Source organism: Bubalus bubalis, chromosome X (assembly GCF_019923935.1).
Source record: "Bubalus bubalis isolate 160015118507 breed Murrah chromosome X, NDDB_SH_1, whole genome shotgun sequence".
NCBI lineage: Eukaryota > Metazoa > Chordata > Mammalia > Artiodactyla > Bovidae > Bubalus > Bubalus bubalis.
Genome location: NC_059181.1, coordinates 20,811,463 through 20,836,815, shown reverse-complemented (window position 1 = coordinate 20,836,815; position 25,353 = coordinate 20,811,463). Strand labels below are relative to the sequence as shown.

General features: G+C 40.3%; 1 protein-coding gene across 4 annotated transcripts in view; it reads right to left on the bottom strand.

Annotated features, from left to right (window-relative positions):
* The window catches only part of PHEX (phosphate regulating endopeptidase homolog X-linked), a 227,349-nt gene that overhangs the window by 5,107 nt on the left and 196,889 nt on the right, over window positions 1–25,353 (bottom strand). For all 4 annotated transcript variants that reach the window (XM_044937416.2, XM_044937415.2, XM_044937418.2 and 1 more), the window contains 6 exons: window positions 23,270–23,324; window positions 16,179–16,246; window positions 13,814–13,944; window positions 6,450–6,515; window positions 5,314–5,418; window positions 906–982 (listed from right to left, as the gene is read on the bottom strand). In XM_044937416.2, coding sequence (XP_044793351.1) covers window positions 906–982; window positions 5,314–5,418; window positions 6,450–6,515; window positions 13,814–13,944; window positions 16,179–16,246; window positions 23,270–23,324 — 502 coding nt within the window. The remainder of the gene's footprint in view (window positions 1–905; window positions 983–5,313; window positions 5,419–6,449; window positions 6,516–13,813; window positions 13,945–16,178; window positions 16,247–23,269; window positions 23,325–25,353) is intronic.

Genomic DNA, 25,353 nt, shown 5'->3' with positions numbered 1-25,353 from the left:
TCTTGGATTTACTATTATAACTCTGTCCCTTAGCACAGAAAATTTCCCTCAAACTATGCTAGAAACTTAATATGGGGTAGGTAATAGTAATCTTAATTTTATTTTTACTTAATATTTTATACATTCCGACAATTAAGATGGTAATTCATTTCCCTTCATATATAAGCAACTGTTTCAAAATAAGACTCAAACTAAAAGCTAAAACGTAGAGCTTTGCCTCTAGATATGAATTACAATAGCTAAATGCCACCATATATCCTCCTTTGTGTTCAGAGCTATTCTGTAAGCGGGCACTCATTCATGTCTGTTGGCTGGCTGCATGAAAGAACAAGAGGCATTAAATAGGATATTCTACAACACAAACTAAACCAGAGCTCTAGGTGTTTTAAGGCATAGTACATAAGAGCTCATTTGTATCTAAAAAAGACTTTTTTGGTCAATATTTTTAAAAAGTAGGTGGTTGGATAAATCAAACATGCCAGTTTATGGAGCACCCATGGTGTACTCATGGCACCCATGGATTGCTGCCTTTCAAAAACTAGAAGATAATAAGTGGGAATTACTACTAAAGCTATGATTTGGATTCTAAATTACCTTTGGAGTCTTGTACAGTCTCATAGATCTCTTGATACTAGAGGTGTTTACAAAAGCCTACTACAAAAATTTAGGTGAGAGAATACTGGCTAAACCAGCTTCCTACTAATTAAAGAAAAGATGCTTAGTTTCTGCTTGGCCAGATTTATTTATTTATTTATTAATTTTTTTGGATCTTTGAAATGAGCTATCACTGTTCACAATGCAGGCTGTTTTTCAGATCACCTATTCGTAGAGCCCTGGAATGGCTAGGGAAGAGAGGAGGTGGAGATGCACAGTTAAAAACTCGTGTCACCCATATGCCTATTTACCTAAACTGAGGGGGGCTGTGAGCACCAACTTGGATTTGTTCTCGAGCAGCTTCTGGTCTGTAGGAATTGCACCTCACCTAGAAGAAAAAACATACCGATGATTATGCTTCCATTTCAATCACACATTGTCTACTGCCTTACCTGCTTCAAATCACATGAAGAGTCATTTGAGACTGGATGGATGACAAGCTGTTTTAGTAGATCAGATAAACTTTCATCAGTAGTAACATCTATTATTCCAATCCTCAGAGTAGAAGGTTTTATCACTGTGAATGCTTTCACTATTTGAGTAAATTAAGACAGGTTTCCAGACAAATGCTTTAAATGAAGAGAATAGCATATGTGTCCAGGAATCAACCAATGTATTCATTCAATTAACATAATGTTTGGAATAGCCGTTATCAAATTTAACCATATTCATTTGAATGAGTAAAATGAATCACTCATCCATTATTGAGTATGGTCATAAGTGGGAACAGAGAAGGCAATGGCACCCCACTCCAGTACCCTTGCCTGGAGAATCCCATGGACGGAGGAGCCTGGTAGGCTGCAGTCCATGGGGTCGCTAAGAGTCGGACATGACTGGGCAACGTCACTTTCACTTTTCACTTTCATGCCTTGGAGAAGGAAATGGCACCCCACTCCAGTGTTCTTGCCTGGAGAATCCCAGGGACGGGGGAGCCTGGTGGGCTGCCGTCTATGGGGTTACACAGAGTCGGACACAACTGAAGTGACTTAGCAGCAGCAGCCCCATAAGCGGGAAGGATTTTGCACCCTGGGTGCCTTGTTTGCTTCATCTTAGTTCAGTCCTTGGATAGGAGGACATTGTTCCATCCCCTTTGAAGTTAGGCATGGCTATATGGTCACTTGCTCTCACCAATGAAATGTGAGCACAAGTGACATATGTTACTTCCTTGGGGAAGCTTTAAAAATCTGGCAGAACTTTTAAGAGTATTAAAAACAATTTAGGATGCTACATTAAAGGCCAGTGCACATTTCCTCCCTACTCCTTCCCTACTCCTGTAGTGACCATGGAAGCACCTACAAGATCAAGATTCCAAAACCCAGGTCCTGAGTAGTAACTATGAGCAGAGGCCCACTGCTGACCCATGTTACACACAGAACATGAACAAGAAGAAAACTTTTCCTTGCACTGTTTATTCATGTACCATAACCTACTTAATCCTGATTTGAAGTGTATCTTGAAATATGATATAGCTTGAAGTATGAATAGAACTAGGACACATGAATATGATGGGGGGAATTCCAAGTAGAGGAGAAAATGGAAACAAAGACATATTGGAGAAGAAAAAAACAAGACATTCAGCTTGGCTGGACTGTGTGGTGCATAGCGGGCAGCAATGGGAGACCAGGGAAGGGTGAGGATGGGGCCAGATTTCTGGCCTGAGCAAGTCCTGAGCAAGAGGCTACCATATTTAGGTTAATGTATTGCTAATCTTGTTTAACAATACTTAAATATTGTTAATGAGCATGAAGGTGATTAAAAATACATTTTCAAAAGATTTATCCAGCAGGGGCACAGGAGTAGGAGGAAATGAGAGACTAGTTTGAAGATTATTTATGGGCCCCAGGAAGGATCTCCATGAATGTCCACTGAAAGAGGAGCAACGAGAAGAAAGAAGGAGGATAAGAACATCTAAGGAAAAACAGACAGAAACTATGGGGACAGAGGCAGCAGCAAAGGTGATAGGATGCTACTGCTTTTGGAGAAGAGAAACCATCCATCACAGTGGTTCTGAATTTGACTCTAAAGATGTTTCTGTAATGGGAGTACTTAACTTCCTCAGAAGCTAGCTAAAGTGAAGTTGTTTCTCACAATCAATTCCACCTCACTTTTTCTAATGTTATTTCCTCTTGCATTATTATATAGTACTGTCTTTGCTTCATATATCATTTAAGAGATTTCTAAAAACACATTTTTGTTCTTACTGTTTTCCTAGTACCTTCTCAGGAGACAAAATAATTTTCCTCCTTATGAGCAGACTTATTTCAGTTTACAAAAGGTTGAAAATCTCATTCTGCCAGTAGGGAAAAGCTCCAAGAGAAATTTCTCATTAGTAATATAAAATCACTTGCCATTTTTCTTCTTAATCTCTTTAAAGTAAGTCATATATAGTTTGGAATTTTATTTGGAGACATTTCAAAACTGACTGTAATGTTAATATCAGTTAGTTTACTTCATCTACTAAGATGGACCTTAAGTAAGTAAGTAAGAACCTAAATAAGAACTGACGGACCTTGTACTTTGTCCTCTAGAGCATGGGACAGCAAACATTTTCTGTAAAGAGACGGATAATAAATATTTTAGGCTTTGCAGACTGTAAGTCTCTATTCTAAGTACTTAACTCTGGCACTGTAGCACAAAAACAGCCATAGACAATATGTAAAGACCATGGCTGTTTTCCAATACAAAAGAGACAGCAGGCAACATATGGCCCATGGGTCCTAGTTTGCCAATCCCTGCTCCAGAAAGTTCTATCTATATTTGCATGCTTATTTTGGATATCTGACCCAGTACTGACCCAAAAGAAAGTCTCTTTAATTGAACTATGTTAATCTCATTCTTTTCAAGCAATTCGTCTAAAAACGTCAAGTGTCTTCAATATACCCACTTCTTTGTTGGATGCTATGGAGATAAATAATAAGTGTATCAAGATACACAAGCTATGAAGATAAAAATCTTCAACATTTTGATAACAAGGTAACTGCATAGTAAAGAAGATAAGTGCAAAGGAGTTGGAGATTTTTTTTAATGAGAACTGGAATCCATAGGGAAGTTTGTGGAAGATGTGGAAGAGGTAAAACTTGACATGGATCCTAAATGGTAAAAATGGAATTGAATAGTCTGAGGGGGAGAAGTACAAAGAGGGTCACTTTGCCGAAGGCAAATCTAAAGCACAACCAGAGACAATGATGAGCATGACATTGTGGAGTGGAAGTGAGGACACCTGCCCAGCTAAGGGTGAGTCTGGTAGAGCTACGGGGATTTAGAGCTGGTTGGGTAGAGTTGTATAAGACTGAGGAGAACTTTGAGAGGCATTTGGTCTCAATGTGGCAGGCACCTGGGAGCCACTGCAGTTCTTTCAGCAGGTCAGCTATGAAATAAAAATGGTATTTCAATGGCATGTAAGACAGGCAATGGTGGAAAGAAGCCAAATCAGGAAAACATGCCATAAGGCTGTTGGGATAATTCAAAGAGAAGAGATGGAGGCTTAGTCTACAGATGACAAGACAGGGTAATGGGGAGAAAGAGAGGCTGAATCTGAAGAACAGTTAATGGGATGAAACATCAGCTTTTGAGACACATGTCATATAAATGAGGATAAATCGATCAAATAAGACCTAAGAGTCCAGGTTTTCTAACCAGAAAGACCCAAAGGCTGATGGTTGAGGGTATGTTGATAAAAGTAGGAAAACTAGAAAGGAGAGTCACTTTGTTGTTGATTACACTTTTGTTGATGTCAGGTTGATAAATGATCATTTATTTAGTGCTGCCGTGTCAGCTTTAAGAGATAACAGACCCCAGACAGATGAGAATCCTTTAACTGGAGCCAAGTGAAGAAGACATGGAAATTAATGAGCTTACTGAGGAGTGAATGAAAAAACTTAGGAACAAAAGATTGTATTGATGAAAACCTCTGTCTCGTTTTGAGCAATACAGATACAGATTTGCCCACTGTGAGGCCATGCATCAGGAACTTCATCAACCTAACCCAGACTTGTTTGAAAATGAGGCCTACATATTTGTGACATAAACTAGGGCAATAACAAAGAACAACTGGCACTTGCATCATTGGCCAGATACTCAAACTCAGAACTGTGCCTTATTTAGGGCACATCTTCTTTCAGTTTCTGCTCAGAGAGCCCATTAAACTCGCAAAAGGGTGATATGACTCTCACCTTTGCTGCTGCTGCTGTTTGCAGCTCTAGTACTCTTCACGTGTTCATTTGGCAGTTGGGAACATAGACTTGAGGGACCCCCAGGTTGAGAGTGGCGGGATCAAGTCAGCAAATGAGGTGAAGGAGGAGAAATGCAGGAAACGACAGAGCCAAGAAAGACTCTAGAGAATGAGTCACTAGAAATGGTTACAAATAGTATCAAATACATTAAGAAGTCAGGATATACTAAAGAAACATCAAGTGAGTCACCACAGGGCTGGTAACTCACTTGATAAAAAATACCAATAAGCCTCGATTCAATCAGTTAATTAATTATATCCTATAGAACATGAAAAATGTGAAATTTATCCAGACAATAAGCAGCAAGATACAATTTCCGCTAAAACCAAAAGTTATGTCATTAAACTTTTGTTCCAGACCTTTGACCCAGGAAGCAAGCCAAAGTCCCACATTTTCTCTCTGAGGCCCCGTCCTCAGTCTTACTCACGTGAGCATAACTCATGAAGAAAAGCTGGTTGTTGGTGAATTCAATGCCTGGTAGGAGAGGCTCCTCAACTCCCTGCCTCTTGTCATTTATCCATTTCCTGTAAGCCTGGGGAGAGAAGTAGAGGAGATGACCCTCTGCAAAAATGGCTTTTCTCTTTTCTCCTCCAGTACAGATATTAACTATATCCTCTCCCATGTGCAAAATGTATCCTGTCAAGCTTTCCTTTAAGAAAACAAACATCTGGAAATGCAAGTCAATGGTGTGTTGCTTAACAGTGAGACAGGTTCATCTGCAAAAAGACCTTTGACTCAACAGATACCAAAGCAGCTGGGCCAAAGTAGGCACATGTTAAGTAACATCCTTTCTTCCCCCCAAAAAAGCTATTATTTCTATTCCTACCAGGGAACAAATAAATCTAACAAAATGGCAAGCCCTATGGAAATAAATCTTGGGACCAATCTATCAGCAAATTTATTTATTTTTCCAGGTAAGAGAGAAAACTATAATCTTCGATCACCATCATTTTATAAACTGAAGTATATTTTAACTAGAATTAGAGGAAGAATATAACCTCAGAATAACAGCTTGCTCTTAACACTGAATACATATAGCTTTATGAATATCTTTCTACATCATCCTTATGTGTTTTGCTTAACCGTGGAGCAGGGGATAATGAAAACATTATGATGGACTCCTACCTGGCCCACTATATGTGAAACACTAGCCTCTGACTGTAATTTAGAAGCTTAGTATTTTAAGAGAAAATTGTAAGGAGGGTTGCATAGAGTATACTCAAAGAAAACACCTACAAACCTAGCTCCAAGATTTCTGTAGCATGTTTTAAGACTACACTAAAAGTATCCTCTGAAAAGTATCTTTTAACTACATGAATCTTAATAACAAATATTACTGTTAGGGTGACTTTATTCTCCAAAAAGAAAAGGGAAAGAAATGCAGCTCTACTCATTTAACAGAATATAACAGTCAAAGGGGAAATATAATTCAATTTACGGAAATTCACAGAATTTATAGAAATCTAACTCCTCAAGAAAATGTCTGTAGTGTAAACTGAGGTGCACCCAAATGGTATTTTATAGCTTAATTTGTAAAATCACAGCAAACATTGCAGTGCATACCCTAAAAGCTTGTCGCAGCCCTCCATTATCAGCAATATTTTCTCCCAGCGTCCTCTTCCCCTTCACCTAACAGAAAGAAAAAATAAAAATAAGAGTGTTTCACAGCCAACCATCATTCAGCAAGAGGCATAAATATGATAGCAAGAAAACAGTGCTGTATTTTAAGGAGAAAATTGCATTCAATACATCAGAGGTAGTCATAACATATTGTGAGATGGCAAACGAACCCCAGCAAAGTGCTCCTGAATATAATTTCTATTTTATTATGCTACTCATTTCTTTCTCACCCATCTCTCTATTCTCACCAATTTAGCCAGCTCCAACAAAATGTGAACATATTCTGAGTGACTCTGGTTTAATGGGGACAAAATAGAAATGTCAACATACAGATTATTTTCTCTGATTAACTCACATAATTTGAGTATTCTTTTTAGTGAGCTTCTATTTCCAGAAATCTACCATCCATACAGGAATAAGGTTTTAAGACCAACCACTACCATTTTACCTTCAGCAATTTTCATGAAAAATTAAGAAGATAGTTCTCATGGGGAACAAAAATCCAATAGAAGAAGTGCAGACCACAAGGTCAAGGTTTGCAATATGTATGACAACCAGCCAAGCACAGTGAAGAAATTCTTCCAAACAGTTGAAGATTATTTCTTAAACCCTTAAATAGGCTAGGACAAAAAGTATTCTAAACCAAGACAGCCACAAGCCAAACTCCAACCTCCTGCTTGTTTTTGCACAGGCTGCAGGGCAAGCCTGGGTTTTACATTTTTCAATGGTTTGGAAGAAAATAGAAAGAAGGATAATGTCTCGTGGCATGTGAAAATTATCCAAACTTCAAATTTCAGTGTCTGTAGCTCAACTTCTATGGGAACACAGGCACGTTCATTCAAGTGCGTGTTGTCTGTGGTTGTTTGCTTCCTACAGTGGCAGAGTTGAGTAGTTGCAACAGACCTTGCAAGTCACAAAACCAAAGTTATTTACTGTCCGGCCTTTGACAGAAAGAGTTTGCCAATCCCCATATCAGAGACAAAATAATGCCCTATAATAATAAAGAGGTCTATGTTCTAATCCCTAGAACCTGTGAAAAGATGACTTTCTGCAGCAAAAGGCACATTTAAAATATGATTACATTAAGGACCTTGAGATGGACACATTAGCCTGCATTATCCAGGAGAAAGTGAAGTTGTTCAGTCGTGTCCGACTCTTTGTGACCCCATGGACCGTAGCCCACCAGGCTCCTCCGTCCGTGGGATTCTCCAGGCAAGAATACTGGAGTGCGTTGCTATTTCCTTCTCTAGGGGATCTTTCCAACCCAGGGATCGAACCCAGGTCTCCTGCATTGCAGGCAGACGCTTTAACCTCTGAGCCACCAGGGAAGCCCAAAGAGTCCAGAGTACTTAATTACAAGGGTCTATATAAATGGAGGAAAAGGAAGTTAGGAGAGGGAGTGTGTCAGGGTGATGCCATGTGACAAGACCTGACCAGTCATTGCTGGCTTTGAAGAAGAAAGGGAGCAGGAGCCAAAGAATGTGGGCAGCCTCTAAAAGCTAGAAAAGGCAAGGCAAAAGATTCTCTCCTAAAGCAGCTAGAAAGGAAAGCAGCCCTGCAGACACCTTGACTTGAGCCCACTGAGACCTGAGTCAGAAATACAGAACTGCAAAATAATACATTGGTGCTGCTTCAGGTCACTAAGTTTGTGGTGATTTGTTATAGCAGCAACAGACTAATACACAGAGTTCCAAATTTTCAAGCTACAGATCCTACCAACTCTACCAACTCCTTATTTTTAAGACAGCCCAATCACCTGGGTTTCAGGAAATACCCAGGAATAAAAACAAATCTTCAGAGAACACTCATCTCTGTAATCACCCAAGATCCTCCTAGCTTCTGTCCCCAAAAGTTAGCACTCCTGCTTTACCCAGCGTCTTTCTTTTACTACAGTCCTATGAGCAAGCGCTGTTATCACCACCGTTTGCTTAACAAATGAGGAATCTGAGGCTGAGAGTGTGTGTCACAGGTGTCAGCTGGTGCTGCACCAGATCCCCTGGCCCACCAGGAGCCCATCCCAGCAACTGCTACAGGCTGAGGAAGATTAAGCTTAGCTTAGGGGAATCCACTCCCCTGGAGCTTGCTGGGAGATGATACCAGTTACTTCTCAGTGTGCAGTGAGAACATTCCAGCCCCTCATCCCAGGCTAAACAATTTCTGCGATGCAACTCATGCTCCAGAATCTCTAAGGGATGAGACTGAGGCTAAACTTCTGAAACCAGCATGTTTTCCTTGTCACCTTACAGGTTTCTCCTGAAACTATTTCTGTGGCTGACTCCTTTATCTAAGAAACCCCTTCTCAGGCTCTGTTCTAATGGACCTGACCTAAGAGGGATGCAGTGAACTCACATTTCACAGGGATTCGAACTCAAGTAATCTCTGCCCAGAGCCTTTGCTCCATAATATGTAACCTTCTCAAGTCTTAACTCCTTTTGATTCTACTGCTTCTACTGCTTCTTTGATTCTACTGATTTCTAACCACTCATGCTCAAATTGAATCTCCTTCCTTGTTCCTCTAAGCTTTTCTTTTAGAGGTCTGAGGAATAGTTTTACCCCTCAGGCTCCTCCCACTCTTGACCACCTCAGTAGACCATATGACCTCAAGTTTGCCTCTCAGGACTCATCGGCTGCTAAGAGCCTGTTTCTCTGATGCTCCACTGGAGCTCCCCCCAGTCCACAGCAAAGAATAACTCAGGCACAGAGGACTGGCCTCCACAGATGAAGCTAGAAAAATACAGCATGGCCCTTTATATCCACAAAGGAAGCCATCCCTTCTCCTCAGGGAATGAGACCGAAGCCGTTTTCTGATGGTTGAATGGATTTATGCTGAGACAGGCATGCCCTTTCTAGCGTCCTTGTTGCAAAGGTACACATTTGTCAGAATTCAGTTTTGGTATCTGACACTTTGGCCAAAATGGATGTTGTAGAACAGTCCCTGCCCAATGCATCACCCAGGTTTCAAATAACGTAAAATAAGAGAATGATATGGGAAGAAGAGTAGGGGTTTTGGAGTCATACCAATGTAAGCTCTAATGTAGATTCTACCATGGGTTTTAATCTCTTTGAGCCTCAGTTTCCTCATATGTAAAATAGCCTAGTAATATGAACACCTCTCAAACCATTATGAGGACGAAATTCATTCCAAGTGTAAAGTCTAATCCCCATGCCTGTATATAATAATTACCAGGAAATATGCATTCCCTTCCTTTAAGAAAATTGCTCTTCTACTGTTTTTTATTTTTTTTTTTTTTTGCCACTATTGTTTGTTCTCCCCTGGGATGGTGTACCTAAGAGTATGTCACTAAGTATTAGGAATATTAAGCATAATTCATTGAGTGCTTATTGCATAGCAGGCATTGTGCCAGTGCTTTACGTTACCTCAGTTATTTAATTCTTATGACAAGTGAATAAAGAGTTAAAAAATAGCTACCCGTTTCACAGATGAAGTCTCTGAGACACTGGAATGTTAAATAACTTGCCTAAGTTCAAAAAAACTTACAATCTGCGATTGGTTGAACCAAAATATGGACCTGTGTCTGACTCTAGAATCCTTCCCCTGTGCTTTTCTTTTTTTTTTTTTAAATTTCGAGAATACTTTGCTAGTTTTCTAGATGGATTTTCACAATGTGATAACCCCTGAATTGAAAACAGAAACACAAAAGTATCTGTTTTAGGTCTTCCCATGACATTGTTGTAGACATTTTAAAAATACATGGGCAGAGAAATGGCTTTCGGGGGCACTGATGAAGGAGCTAGAGATATAGACTCAAGGATACAGACTCTGCTCTCATGTCCCAGATAAGGAGTGGTCTCCCTTGTGCTGTACATAGATCAAGAACCAGCAGAACCAACTCAGTGTTTATAAACATTCCCTTTAAAAGTGCATGGATTTTTTTACCTGAATTCTTCTGGAGTGGTGAAATATAGCTCAGCAGACTAGACTTGAGGCATAGTGAGGTTTCAGGTGCTGTCCCAGCCCCAGGAAGTTATTGGGTAGAGGACATGCTTGACTGATGGACCAAGAGACTCTAGGGAAACCCCTGTACACACATCCATCTACCCTGGTTTTGTGGGGTCTCCTGCTTTTCTTAGGTGCTGTGCCCTTGACTAGATAAATTAGGAGCACACAGTTTTCACAGCGTTTTAGAGGAAGATCTTCATGCAGACCCATAACCTACCAACAATTCTTCATTACTGGTCTCATTGTCAAATACAGTGAGAGAAATCTGTGTCTTATAATTATGAAAGCAGGGACAGAAAATGCAACTGGAAAACTACAAGAAAAAAAAAAACTAATAGTGGGGGAAGGGAATGAAAGCTAACCTGATCAAACCAGCAAAATAAGAAAAGGAAAAAGAAGTAATAAACAATGTATAGGAGATAAACTATACAGAGAAAACTGTAAAATCGTATTTGAAAGCCTGAAACAAAAACCAAACAGATGGAAAGATATACCACATACTTGAACAACAGGACTATGACAGAAATGCCAATTACATACATTTAATGTGATTTAACTTAGAATCTTGGGCTTCCCAGGTGGTGCTAGTGGTAAAGAAGACATATGCCAATGGAGGAGACACAAGAAACATGGGTTTGATCCTTGGGTCAGAAAGATCCCCTGGGAGGAGGGCATGGCAACCCACTCCAGTATTTTTGTCTGGAGAATCCCACAGACAGAGGAGACTGGCGGGCTACAGTCCATGGGGTCACAAAGAGTCGGACACACAACTGAAGCACCTTAGCACACATGCACACAACTTAGAATCATAATGGGATTTTCTTGGGGAGTGGGTAAAGAGTGGGTAAAAGGATCCTGGAATTTATACAGAGGTATATTTGCCTGAGAATGGCCAACCATATAAAAGAACAGTGAGGGAGAGCTTGTATTGGAAGATACCAGAAAAATCCATACAGCCACAGTAAAAATGCACTGGTACAGAAATCAACAAGTAGATCAGTGGACTAGAATATATAAACCAGAAATTTATCTCAGTATATATAAGATTCTAATATTTCACGAATATTCAATTCAGTAAGGAAAAAAACATATTTTAGTCAGTGATACTGGATCAATTTATCCTTTTGGAAGAAGATAAAAGTGAACTTTCATATTAAACTCCATAGCAAAATAAGTTTCACATGCATGAATATTTAAATGCAAAATGACAAAACAATAAAAAAAAAAATCCTTCCCAGTAAAGCTGCTGCTGCTACTGCTAAGTTGCTTCAGTCGTGTCCGACTCTGTGTGACCCCATAGACGGCAGCCCACCAGGCTCCCCCATCCCTGGGATTCTCCAGGCAAGAACACTGGAGTGGGTTGCCATTTCCTTCTCCAATGCATGAAAGTGAAAAGTGAAAGTGAAGTTGCTCAGTCGTGTCCGAACCTCAGCGACCCCATGGACTGCAGCCTACCAGGCTCCTCCATCCATGGGATTTTCCAGGCAAGAGTACTGGAGTGGGATGCCATTGCCTTCTCCATCCCAGTAAAGCTAGAAGACTTCATATATGATATAGAATGGAAATGCATAAAAAAGAGGTATCTTTTGACTCTATGGAAATATTTAAATTTTGTTTGTCAAAAAATACCATATACAAAGTACAATGGATGAGAAATATATTGAGGGGGAAATACTATAATATGAATGACATAAAACTTTAACATCTATAATATTTTTTAAAGTTCTCATAAATTGACAAGAAAATGATACATAAATGTTTCTCCACACATCACTGGTACAAATGTGAAATATTATAGCTTCTTAGGAACAGTAGGAAACTATCCTATAGGGCAAAAAAAAAAAAAGAATATACACATAATAAGAGTATTTAGTGCCACAGTATTTATTATGGAGAAATAACTGGAGACACAGTGTAACCCCTCAACAAGACATCAGTCAGCTGTGTTAGACTAGGGGTCCCCAACCTCTGGGATCTAATGCCTGATGATCTGAGGTGAAGCTGATGTAATAATAATAGAAACAAAGTACACAATAAATGTAACGCACATGAATCACCCCAAAACCATGTCCCCCACCCCATCCAAGGAAAAACTGTCTACCTTGACACTAGTCCCTCATGCCCAAAAGGGTGGATGCCGCTGTGTTAAGAGTCCATTCACACCATGGACTTTTAGGCAGCCACTGAAAACAATGATGTAAAGGCAGGTGCGTGGTGTACACACATGTGTATGCGTGTGTGTGTATGTGTATCTCCACGTGAGCATGGAGAAAAAGTGTATCAGGGTTATTGAGATGGATTATAGGTGGGGAAGATAAAAGTGATGAGAGGGAAAGGGGAAGGCGGTAGAGGTGAGGACAGGAAAGGAACAATATTTCACACAGAAAAAGCATGTATAAAATCACATTGTCTTTATAAGAATGCATATAAGTATATATAAGAGAAAATCAACATTTTAAAAGTTTTTTTTTTTTTTGCTCAAACTTCTTTATCTAAGAGCTCTTAACCAATTTAGAGTTATTAATTCAAATTGTGGCATGTCAATGAGAGTTTGCTGTATGGCTCAGGAAACTCAAAGGGGGGCTCTGTATCAACCTAGAGGGGTGGGATGGAGAGGGAGATGGGAGGGAGTTTCAAAAGGGAGGGGATATACATATAGCTATGACTGATTCATGCTGAGGTTTCACAGAAAACAGCAAAACTGTGTAAGGTAATTATTGTTCAATAAAAAATAGACAAATTTAAAAATTAAAACAAAATTGTGGCATGTGTGCTCAGTCGTGTCCAACTCTTTGAGACCCCTTGGACTGTAGCCCACCAGGCTCCTCTGTCCATGGGGATTCTCCAGGCAAGAATACTGGAGTGGGTTGCCATGCCCTCTTTAAATGGGTGATTTTTTTTTTCAATGAATTAAAGCTAAGCAGTAGTTTGAAAAGAAATCTTTCTAATGATACAGAGTTCATATTTTTGAGATTTTTATTGTTTATCTTTGCTACACAGTTTTCTATACTAATCTGAATCTAGGAGAATAGACTAATGCTTAGGCCTATAATTCTCAAACTGTAGCTTCTATCAGAATCACCAGAGAGCTTATGAGAAGACAAAACGCTTGACTACCAGGCTCCACCCTCCCACCTACCCCTACACCCCCACTCCCCAACTCCAAGATTCTGAGTCAGTAGGTCTGAATTAAGACTAAAGAATTTGTATTCCTGACAAGTTCCCCAGGGAGTCTGACCCTGTTGACCTGGGAAATACATTTTGAGTCCCAATGCTCGAAAGCAAGCTAGTGTCTACATGAGGAAAATGACTCACAGCATGTCCCCTCCACTGCAGTTGTACTCACATTTAAGCCAGCTTTCTTCCAATAATAGTTGCTATACTGGTTAATCATGCACTTTGTTTTTTCCTTAAACTTTTCTTCTGAATCCATAGACCACCAAGGATCCAGGTTTCCATTTTTATCATATTTTCGACCTGGCCAAAAGGAAAGTTAAAATATATTTGCATTATTTATGGAAACAAATAAATTTCTGCACCTTCCCTTTCCTTCACTTCAACAAGCCTTGAAAACACAGTCAGGGACCACTCCTGGAAGCACTTCCTGCTTTCTCTCCAGTGTCACAGGTTAATTAATTGTAAAAAGTAAAGAAAGGAGAAAAAGGTCTGAGGAAGTTCTTTACTTCTAAAGCAACCAAGGATACTTTAAGGTTTATCAACTTATGGCATGTACCATTCTTGACCAATCTCAGATTGTTTCTACCTGCTCTGACCCCAAATATTCTCTAAATTATGAAATGAAATGGCTGCCTTCAGAAAGCCCACGGAAGGAGTCAAAGCACCACTGCCTGTGAAATTCCAAATGATCCATAGGAACAGCCTCAGTGAGTCACTCACACCCTGCGACCACAGCCCCTGACTCAGCGCTAAAAGGACTGTGTTTCCTCCAAGTTGCCAGCAGCCAAGAGACATATAAAACCTCTCTTATGAATCATTCCACAGCCATCAGTGTAGATGGAAGGCCCATCTGTCCTGCTCTGACAAGGAAGGTTGCTCTAAAAAGAGAACTTGGAACAAGAATGGAAATCTCCAAAACACAATGGAAATAAAGATGAGTTATACATGCTTTTTTGCTACAGGTTCATTGTTCATTTTCCCTGTATCCCTCAAAAAAAAAAAAAAACACACAACAACAACAACTCTAGGTGTATCTGGACTATCTCCTATACTCAAGGTTGTTATTGGTTTAAATTTAATTGCACAGAGAACTTCTCACTGAGCTTAGAAGAAAGTCCCCAAAGCAAAGGTGTTGAGGAAAATGACCCAGAGCTCTTCAGCAAGGCTGCATGCCACTACCACCCCAATCCCCCCACCCCTGGAGAGCTCCAAGTCACTGTCCTTGACCTGCTAACCAAGCAATCATTAAATAGTTACTGTGCAATGCACTCTTCTAAGTATTGGTTACAGATGAAATGCCATCTTTAGATTCTGTCCAAAAGGCTGCCAGAAGATTCTGAGGGACAACTATACTGAAGTTTCCCAGGGAAAAAAAAAGCCTAGAACCAAGAGACCACTACTGGCTTTTGTTTCTTAGCTAAGACTCTCCTCTCAGATAACCCAAATGCAGCTCAGGGGATTCAGGTGACTCCCAGGCAGCTACATTTCAACAGGGAGGGGTGGCAAGGGGAGCAAAAAAACTCCAGTGATTAAGGAAAGGCTGGCTGCTGGGAGTAAAGAATTAACCAGAAGGAGAGGAACCAAAAGGGTCTCTGGCCCTGGGGTAGACATCCAGGAAAGGATGTTGGAGATCTCACAGATATGGAAGAAAGAAGTCCCTCTAAACAGTGTTGCCTTGGGCTAGGCAGTTCCTGAGCCTGCTCTGTATATCACTGTGTGCCAGGCTCGCTCTGTCCACGGAATTCTCCAGGCAAGAATATTGGAGTGGGTTGCCATTTCCTTCTCCAGGCGATCTTCCCAACCCAGGGATCGAACCCACGTTTCCTGCTTGGCAGGTGGACTCTTTAACACTGAGCCACCTGGTAAGCCCAAAGGAGAAAGGAGTTCTGATTTAAAATGATGACTTTCAAAGGGCAGTCATTCGTTTAGTTTGTGCAATACTCTGCTCTTTTTGCTTATATGTCATCAAGATACATACCATACTCTATATTATGCATTATCAGGAAAACATAGCCTTTCTAAAAGAAATTCTGAATACATGACAGCATAGAGGAAAACAGAGATTAAACACTGCATAAATCTTGAAATAGTGTAAAGGAATCAGTTAGCCAAGTTTCAAGAATCCTAACTGACTGAGTCCTAACTCGGCAGCATGTATAATCATCTTCAGAGCAAAGCTCACGCCTCTGGGGAGAGCATCTCAAAATGGTGAATAAAGAAAGGAAGAGAAGCTATAAAGTCATTCCTATAACTACTGTGGCAGCTACAGCAATTCAGATCTAAATGCAAAACTAATTTCACTGAAATTACAAGGTCTGCTTTAATTCTACCCCATCTCCAACAGGAACAATTATTTATTTATTGCAAGCTGAAACAACAAGACATGGGGGGAAGTTTTCAATTAGCAATTATACTGCTTTGGATAATCTTCAATCTAAGACGATGCCACTCTCCAAAGATAATAGCAACAATTAACATCCATATCATCAACATGACCATAAAAGCATCAGCTTATACACTGAATCGGTACTTACCATTATTATCAAATCCATGTGTAAATTCATGTCCAACAATTACTCCTATAGCACCATAACTCAGAGATCTATGGCATAAATATATAAATGAGCTAAAATTATAAGCATGAATGTCAGAGCATAATTCTTTATTTTTTTTCAATGAAAAGCCAAGACAATTTGTTTTCTACTAACCACATCCACAAAATTGTAATAAGAGAAAAAAGTAAACACATCCTTGTCACTGAAATAGACAAAGAAACTATAATTTCTAATGGTGTCACTATGAGCATATATGAGCCTTAGTTTCTACCCAGTGAAATCAGGGATATGAAAGTGATGGTTTCTAAAGTCCCTTTCAGCCCTAAGGCTTCTGTGGGTATATACCCACTCTAACTGCAGTTTATATGTATAAACACCCAAAGCAGTAGCAGGTTTTGAAAAGATCCTGTCAGTATGTTTATACTGTTTATTTTTCATCTGTGAACCTGTTGAAAATTGTTTTCCAAATGTAGACATAAAACAGGAATAGAATAGAGATTAAAAGGGATCACCCTGCTTTGGAAGGTAGTCACATTCCTCTGCTTCTGTGACAGACAAATTCACAGGTGGACAGCAAAGACTATGAAGCCTGAACCAGATTTGGAAAAGGTGTTAGAGTATTTCTGTTCACCTACAAAGGTGAACGCTGACAATTCCACACACCCTGAATGCGTGTGCCCCTCCTCCCACCAAGAGTTAATCTATTTCCTTCCCGCTTGAAACTGGATGGGCCTCGGGACTTGCTGTGGCCACCAGAATGCAGTGCAAGGAGCCAGGTGTGACTTCTGGGCTGAGGCCTTACAGCTTCCATTTGTGTGCCCTCTTGGAAGTCAGTTGCAATGTAAAGAAGTTGGAGTAATGAGCTGGAGATGCCAAGTGAAGCAAGTGAGAGATGCCAAACGTTGAGAGACATCTAAAGGACGAGAGAAGCCCAGCCATTCGAGCCAGCCCAACCAAGGCACCAGACATGTGAGTGAAGTCATCTTAGATCCCATGGCCCCAGTCGAGCTGCTGAGCCAATACTACACGGAGCAGAAATAAGCTGTCTTGACTGGAATACTGCCCCAACTGCAGAATCATGAGCTAACAGTGGTGGCACTTTGTTACACAGCAATAGGTAACTAAAAGAAAACACATAAATGATGTATCAGGAAATCAGTAAGGGGGTTTCCCTATGTATATGTCTGGGATCTTCTTTCAACTAAAAGTTCCCTGAAGACAAAACCCTTATCTACTTGATTGCTGCTAAATTCTCTGGACTTAGGACACTGTAAATGAGTAACAATGATTTAACTAACTGATTAATTTAACCATTTCTTGCAAGTGACAGATCAATATGCTACTTATTTTAGTCATTCAATGTGCGCATGAGGATTATAGACAACTTTAAATCCTTGTTATAAGGATTCTTCCTGAGATTTGTAATTATACAAAAATATTTCACAGTTGATTCCTGACATGCAACATCAAAATCACCCAGCACTAGATACGACTTATAAGTGGAAGGAACAAGAAATTTGAAGCAACATGTTATTACAGGACATAATGATCCTTAACATGCTAATTGCTTGTCAAAACTATACTCAAGGAAGTGCTGCAAGATTTAATTTTTCCCCTTGGTGGCAATTCCTTCCTTTGTTATTTCTTTCCTGCAAGGTAATTTGCATTTGAAAAAAATGCTTTCCTACTGTTTTTCCATCATTGCAAACCTTCATTAAAGAAGTGAGAGTAAAACGATGCATTTCAATCATAGAGCTATGAGAGCAGGGTGGGACAAACTTGTAATTCTACACAGAGCTAATTTTTGCCGCAGTAGCTCTCACTATGCAGCCTGTAACATTTCGTTTTTCTAGGACTCTTAGCTCCAAGAATAGTACTCAGTCCTCTACAAGCCTCAGTCAATGCTGTTGACTGGATGAATTTAAGGGATGAACCACGGGGGCTTATAGCAACTGCTCTGCAATAAATGTCCTTTAAGAGGGAGGCCTGGCAGGCTGCGATTCATGGGGTCGCAAAGAGTCGGACACGACTGAGCGACTGAACTGACTGAACTGAACCGACTAAGAGGGACTGCTCCAAAGAGCTTCCTATTCACAAAGGGTAATAGAGAATTCAGAAAATGATTGAATCATTGTAAGTTTCAATTCTCAGTTACATAATCACAATCCTTTGGACAAGAGACAAAAAGTAAAAGTAATTTTAGATGACTAAGCCTGACAATGATAATGTTTCATAACACTAAATTTGCATCTTTCATTTTATCAATGGACATTATTTAAATTAGCATGTCATAAAAATAAATAAATAAATTCGTATGCCTTTTAAAATGTGACTGGCTGGCCAGAAACAAGAAGACTCCTGCAGAGAAAATCTAGCCTTCCAAAAATAAAATGAAAAAGATGACAATTTTTCCACCCACTCAGTTTCTCTTTTGTTCTTACCACCCAATGGGTTTCACATATGCACAGGATTTGCTGTCAACAACAAAGCAACTGTGATCTCACTCTGTCATCAAGCAAAGGCTACTCTATGCCTGGTGTGGAAATTCATAAAAATCTCAGAGTTACAAGCAGCTTTAAGGTCATCTAGTTCAATTCCTTAGCAGAGGCATAGGTCCCTTCTACAAAAAACCCATTCAAATGATCCTAAGAATTCTCTTCTTAGGTGTGTCCGATAACCAGGAGCTCATCCCCTTCTGAGGCGGCCCATTCCCTCTTTGAGTAGTTCTAGATAAAACAGCGCTCCCTAATGCTGACCTGGAATCTCTCTCCTATCTATTGGTCTGGTGGAGTGGTACAAGGTGTTCTAACTGAATACCCTCTGACCTCCCCAAATTTACTAAATGATTTTGCCACCCTAACTTTCTTTCAAAAACGTGAAGATGCTTATGAGGTTATCCCTCAAGTACTCTCTTCTCAAGTTCTTTCAACTCTTTCTCTTCAGTCATGAATTTGAGGCCAGCAATTTCCAAAACACAGGAAAAACAGAGGTTAGGAACTCTGAATTAAACACATTTAGATAGAATTTTCTTGCAGAACTTCTTGGGAATTTCTATGCTGCTAAGTACTGTGATTCTCCAAAAGAAAGGGAAGGGAAGGACGATTCACCTCCATTACTACTTCATGGGACACACACTTTGGAATATGCTGTCCTAGGCCATTTAAAATCCTGATTTTTTTCTCTGGAAACAATTCAGCTTGTTGATATCACCACAGTTAGACACAACACTCATGAGGGGGCTAAGCTGACCAGTATGAGGAGAGGGAATATCCACTCATTGGATCTGGAGGAGATCCATCTAGAAGAGATGGATATATGGGAACCCATCTCACTACACTGTGATTCCCATCTCAACAGCATCACCATATTTCCAATGCTAAGTGTCCAAAAGATGCTTAATAATTATTGAATGGGTATCTTAACAGAGGATGGAAGGTTTCAATGCAAAACATAGAACCCCTAGGAAAAAAATAAAAATCTCTCTCTTGCTCAGCATAAAGGTAAACATCAACATTTCCTAAGTTTCTATGATTTTGACTTTTATATCAGAAAATCATCTCATGGACATGATAAACAAATTCACTGATCAATAAATTCAAACTCCAACCTGACTATGTCCAAGTGTCCAGGCATATAACCACAATAACAGAAGATTAGTTTAATTACTAATGATAAGCAACATCAAAAAAATTCTAGGACCCTCTTTAGTTTGAAGCAAGCTTAGCGAATATTCAGTCTGTCTTTAACTTTATGGAAATATATATAAATTTCTAATCTTTTTTTTTAATTTTATTTTATTTTTAAACTTTACATAATTGTATTAGTTTTGCCAAATATCAAAATGAATCTGCCACAGGTATACATGTGTTCCCCATCCTGAACCCTCTAATCTTAACAATACAAAAAAATTTGATTACAAATATCTAAACACTGATTAAAACTCTCTGAACACTGATGAAAACTGCTGACAAAGGTCTCTCTAGTCAAAACTATGGTTTTTCCAGTAGTCATGTATGGACTGTGAGAGTTGGACTATAAAGCAAGCTGAGTGCAGAATTGATGCTCTTGAACTGTAGTGTTGGAGAAGACTATTGCTGCTGCTGCCAAGTCGCTTCAGTCATGTCTGACTCTGTGCGACCCCAGAGATGGCAGCCCACCAGGCTCCCCTGTCCCTGGGATTCTCCAGGCAAGAACACTGGAGTGGGCGGCCATTTCCTTCTCCAATGCATGAAAGTGAAAAGTGAAAGTGAAGTCACTCAGTCATGTCTGACTCTTAGCAACCCCATGGACTGCAGCCTACCAGGCTCCTCCGTCCATGAGATTGTCTGAGTACTGGAGTGAGTTGCCACTGCCTTCTCAGGAAGACTATTTGAGAGTCTTCTGAACTGCAAGGAGATCAAACTAGTCGACCCTAAAGGAAATCAGTCCTGAATATTCATTGGAAGGACTGATGCTGAAGCTGAAGCTCCAATACTTTGGCTACCTGATGCAAAGAACTGACTCACTGGAAAAGACCCTGATGCTGGAAAAGATTGAAGGCAGGAAGAGAAGGGGATGACAGAGGATGAGATGGTTCAATGGCATCCTTAACTCAATGGGCATGAGTTTGAGCAAGCTCTGGGAGTTGGTAATGTACAAGGAAGCCTGGCGTGCTGCAGTCCATGGGGTCACAAAAAGTTGGACACGACTGAGCGACTGAACTGCTGAAACCTGGGATGATATGAATGGATTTTGTCCATACAAACTGGTCAATTTTATTTATGCTAATGACAGTGCTTCCCTATTGTAGGCTTTATTGATGCCTGATCCTGTCCCTGGGCACTCACCATTTTTAAGCACACCAATCTGACAGCTTCCAACTGGCAGCACCTGAAACTAGTTGCCTGAGAGCTTTCTCTGGCCACCAGAGCCCTCTAGGCTTATGCAGGGCAATGCCAGTGAGTTAAAACACCCAGTGGCAGCCTTCAATCAGTTGTGGAAAGTGAGTTGGAAGACAAATACCCCAGTTCCCTTGCCCTGAGATGAAATTGTGCTGAAGCTTATTCTACAATTTTCCAGCAGAAATGAATTCAAGTTGCCTGCAGTAATAACTGGCTTTAAAAAAAAGTGAAGGAGAATTTCCCTGGTGGTCCATCGGTTAAGAATCCACCTGCCAATGCAGGGCACATAGGTTTGCTCCCTGATCCAGGAAGATCCCACATGCTTCAGAGCAACTAAGCCCATGTGACATGACCACTGAAGCCCGTGCGCCTAGAGCCAGTGCTCCACAACAAGAGAAGCCACCACAATGAGACGCCTGTGCACCACAACTAGGGAGCAGCTCCTGGTCTCTGCCACTAGGGAAAGCCCTCCTGAAGCAACGAGAAGCCAGAGCAGCCAAGAAGAAATAATTTTTTTAAGTGGAGGAGAAGGCAGATAAGGAGAGCCAGAATGAGATGTGATTATGAATGAATGAATGGTCAGAGTAATGCAACTTTGCTAGTTTGGAAGATGGAGGAAGAGCGCCATGAGCCAAGGAATGTGGGCCACCTCCAGAAGCTAGACAAGGCAAGCAAACAGACTCCTCCCTATAGCTTCCAGAAAGAAATGCTGCCCTAACAACATCTTGTGTTTAGCACAGAGAGACCCAGGTTGGAGTTCTGACCTATAGAACTGTAAGCTAATAAATTTACATCATTTTAAGCCACTTCATCGGAGAAGGCGATGGCACCCCACTCCAGTACTCTTGCCTGGAAAATCCCATGGACGGAGGAGCCTGGTAGGCTGCAGTCCATGGGGTCGCTAGGAGTCGGACACGACTGGGCGACCTCACTTTCACTTTTCACTTTCATGCATTGGAGAAGGAAATGGAAACCCACTCCAGTGTTCTTGCCTGGAGAATCCCAGGGACGGGGGAGGTTCTGGTGGGCTGCTGTCTATGGGGTCGCACAGAGTCAGACACGACTGAAGCGACTTAGCAGCAGCAGCAGCAGCAAGCCACTTCATTTGTGATAACTCATTATGACCATCATAGAAAATTCATCTGACACAGTTAATTGGTTTCCTTCCTTCCCTGTCCCACTTGCTCACTGCCCTGGTGGTATTTCCTGGTGTCACCTCTGAGGAGAACTACTTGCACTTGAATCCTAGTTACAGAATCTGCTTCTGGGAAAGCTCAAATAACAACATTGCCACTGTATTTCTCTTATTTATATATGTATGTGATCCTATGTCTTTTTAACCTGCAGAATCATATTCAAATTGTCACTGATCCAAAGCAAAATATAAGTGACTATTAAAATCAAGACTACATTTTTTTGTGCATTAAATCATCAGAGCAAGCAAAGGCACATAATAAAAGTGATATAACTGACAATGATTATTAGAATTCCCACTATGTCTGGAAATTCTGAATTACATGAGTCTACAGTAAGTTGGTATTGACAGCCTCTAAAGTGAAATCCGTAACTCCAGACACTGTCCATTTCTGACCTGTTGTATAGCTACCCAGATTATGCTTCTAAAGACAAACTTCATTATCTCTACTTGCTCAAAAACGTCAGTATCTTCTATTGCCTAATGTCCAGGCTCCTTACTGGAATTCAGAGCACTCCAATATCAAACATCAACCTCCTTTTCCAGACTTCTTTTCTACTATTTCCCTTCAAATAACACTTGGACTCACCAAACCAGACTCTTTGCTATTCTAAAAGCAATTTTCTTCCCTTTTTTCACGTCGTTTCTTCCATTTGGAATGGGTTTAAATCCATCACCATAAAGTCAAATCCCAACAGTCCTTTAAGGTTCACGTATTTCCAGTATGCATCAATACATAAAAAGCAAATGCATAACAAATGAAAGCTCCCTGTGTACAGGTTAGCCTTCTTATCCAATCATACACCCTGGTAACAAGCATCAGGAAACAGCTAACATGATGAGAATAGGGACTACCCATGCTGGTTTCCATGCCTTCTTTTATTAGGTTTTGCTTTTGGTTTGTTTGTTTGTTTTTACTTTATATTCTGTGCTCTGCCAAACATCATGTTCTTCCTTTCCTGTCAGTAACTGATTTCTCTTATTAGTTTACTTACCGAGGATATTCTGTTCCCCAAAAGAAAGGCTTCTGGAGTTCTCCTGCTGGAAATCCTAGGAGAAAGACAAACAAACACAACCGTAAGGGATATAGAGATTGATTTGATGATGAGTACCTGACTGTAGCCTTAGTCTTAGAGTTTCAAAGGCCCATCAGAAAGGTACTCCTCATGGAGCTGGGAGCCCTCGAATAGATCCAACTGCCTCTAAGATATTAATTCAACTGAGTTTGAAACCAGTGCCTTCCATCAGTTTCAAGGAGACCATTTTGTGTAGATACACTATGGGCAGTAGTGCAGGCTGCTGTGAGAGGGGTTCCTTCAGACACAGCACATGAGAGGCTTCCAGCTGTCCTGCAGCTTCCCCTGACACAGAAAGGGTTGGCTTCACGGGTGCACAACCAGTGCAGTCACACAGGGCCCCGTGCAAAAGAACCTCACACTGGATTGAACGCTCTGTTGTCACTGTCTGAAACACTTAACAATTTTATGTTTGAATGTGATTTTGGCAGTGGAGACCAAGGGGACAATAAAGCACGTTTGTGAGTAAAGGAGCCACGCACGACGTTTCTGTCCACAGTTCCTATTACGCTCTATTTGCACACAGCATACAAGATGCTCCCTGGAAGCACAGAACTCTGGTAGACCCACAACACGTGTGAATTCAGCAAGATTCAAAGCAAGCACAAGTGTGTTACATCTAGGACTGAGTAAGTGGAGGTTCTGACAGCCACAAAAGGGCTCTTTCAACTGGAACCAGAATTTGCCTTGACCACCAAAAGGCAGCAGTGGCATTCTAACCATGTGAATAAGAAGTCTATCTTATTAGATGGATAAGAATTCTATCTTACTCCTGTTACTTCACTGCATTAGGCAATCACATACACCAAAATGATGACATAAGAGGAAAGGGAAAGATAGGACTACCCCTGATCTCTTTCCCTTTCAGCCCTTCCTTATTCATCAGTATACCAAAGGTAGAGATTGTTGATAGAATGCACATGTAATAAGAAATGAAATAAAACCTTCTGAATTAGTTTTCTGCAGTGTTTCCACCATCCTGACAAGAAGAAAATACATCCTCATGTATAGAAAATACAAACTATAATTTTGGTGATTCCATAGCTCAAGTAAAAGTTCTTGTATCTGTATTTGTTTTGGCATTGTACAATATAAAGATGAATGGTAAAATAATGCTGATGATTTAAATTTTTAATTTTCCTTCCAACTCACAGTACTAAATAGCAGATAAAAAATACTGTGACCAGTCTACAGAATGAGAGACTTTGGAAGGAAGGCCAAAGCTTTCTATTGCAGCCCCTTGACAGCACTTTTTCCTGCTTTCTGAAAAGGAGGTCCCTGTTTCTTCATTTGGTACCGAGCCCCACAAATGATGTAGCTGGCCCAGGGTACAGATGAGTGGGAGAAATGCCTTGCTTTGCTTTGCCACTGCAACTCACCATAAATTTTGTACCCTAGAGTGGATCCTAGGAGCTGCACTTATAAGTCATTACAACTGGGAATTGCAATGAATAGTAACAAAAAAAAAATTAGAAAGAGATCCTTTCTGCAACATCCCTGCCTGTTACAGGGCTACCGCTCAAGGCTCCTAGAGACTGAAAGCTCTTTCATGAGTTCAAAGGTTTTCTCTCCCTTCTTTTCCTCTCAACAACCTGTCTACCTCCCCTCCAAGATAGGATATTATGAGTCATGAGGGCAGGAAAGCAGGTTCTTAATTTAGAAGTGAAATATTAATTTGTACAATTCATATATATATTATTTATATTTTCTTAATAACATCATAGTTTGCAATATCAGGGTACAAAAACCTTATTGTACAATGGAGATGGATCCAGCCTGGAGTCCTCTCTCTTCCTGCTGCTTTCACATAATGGAAACTGCAGAGGGGTGATGTCAAATTAATCTTCATAATTTCCACATTTTCTTAAATATCCTTGGCATCTTTACATCAAAATTCCATCCTCTTTTTGGTGATTACCTTTAGTAAGTCATTCTGACTTAGATATATATATATATATATATATATATATGCAAATATATACATATATATATGCAAATCACAG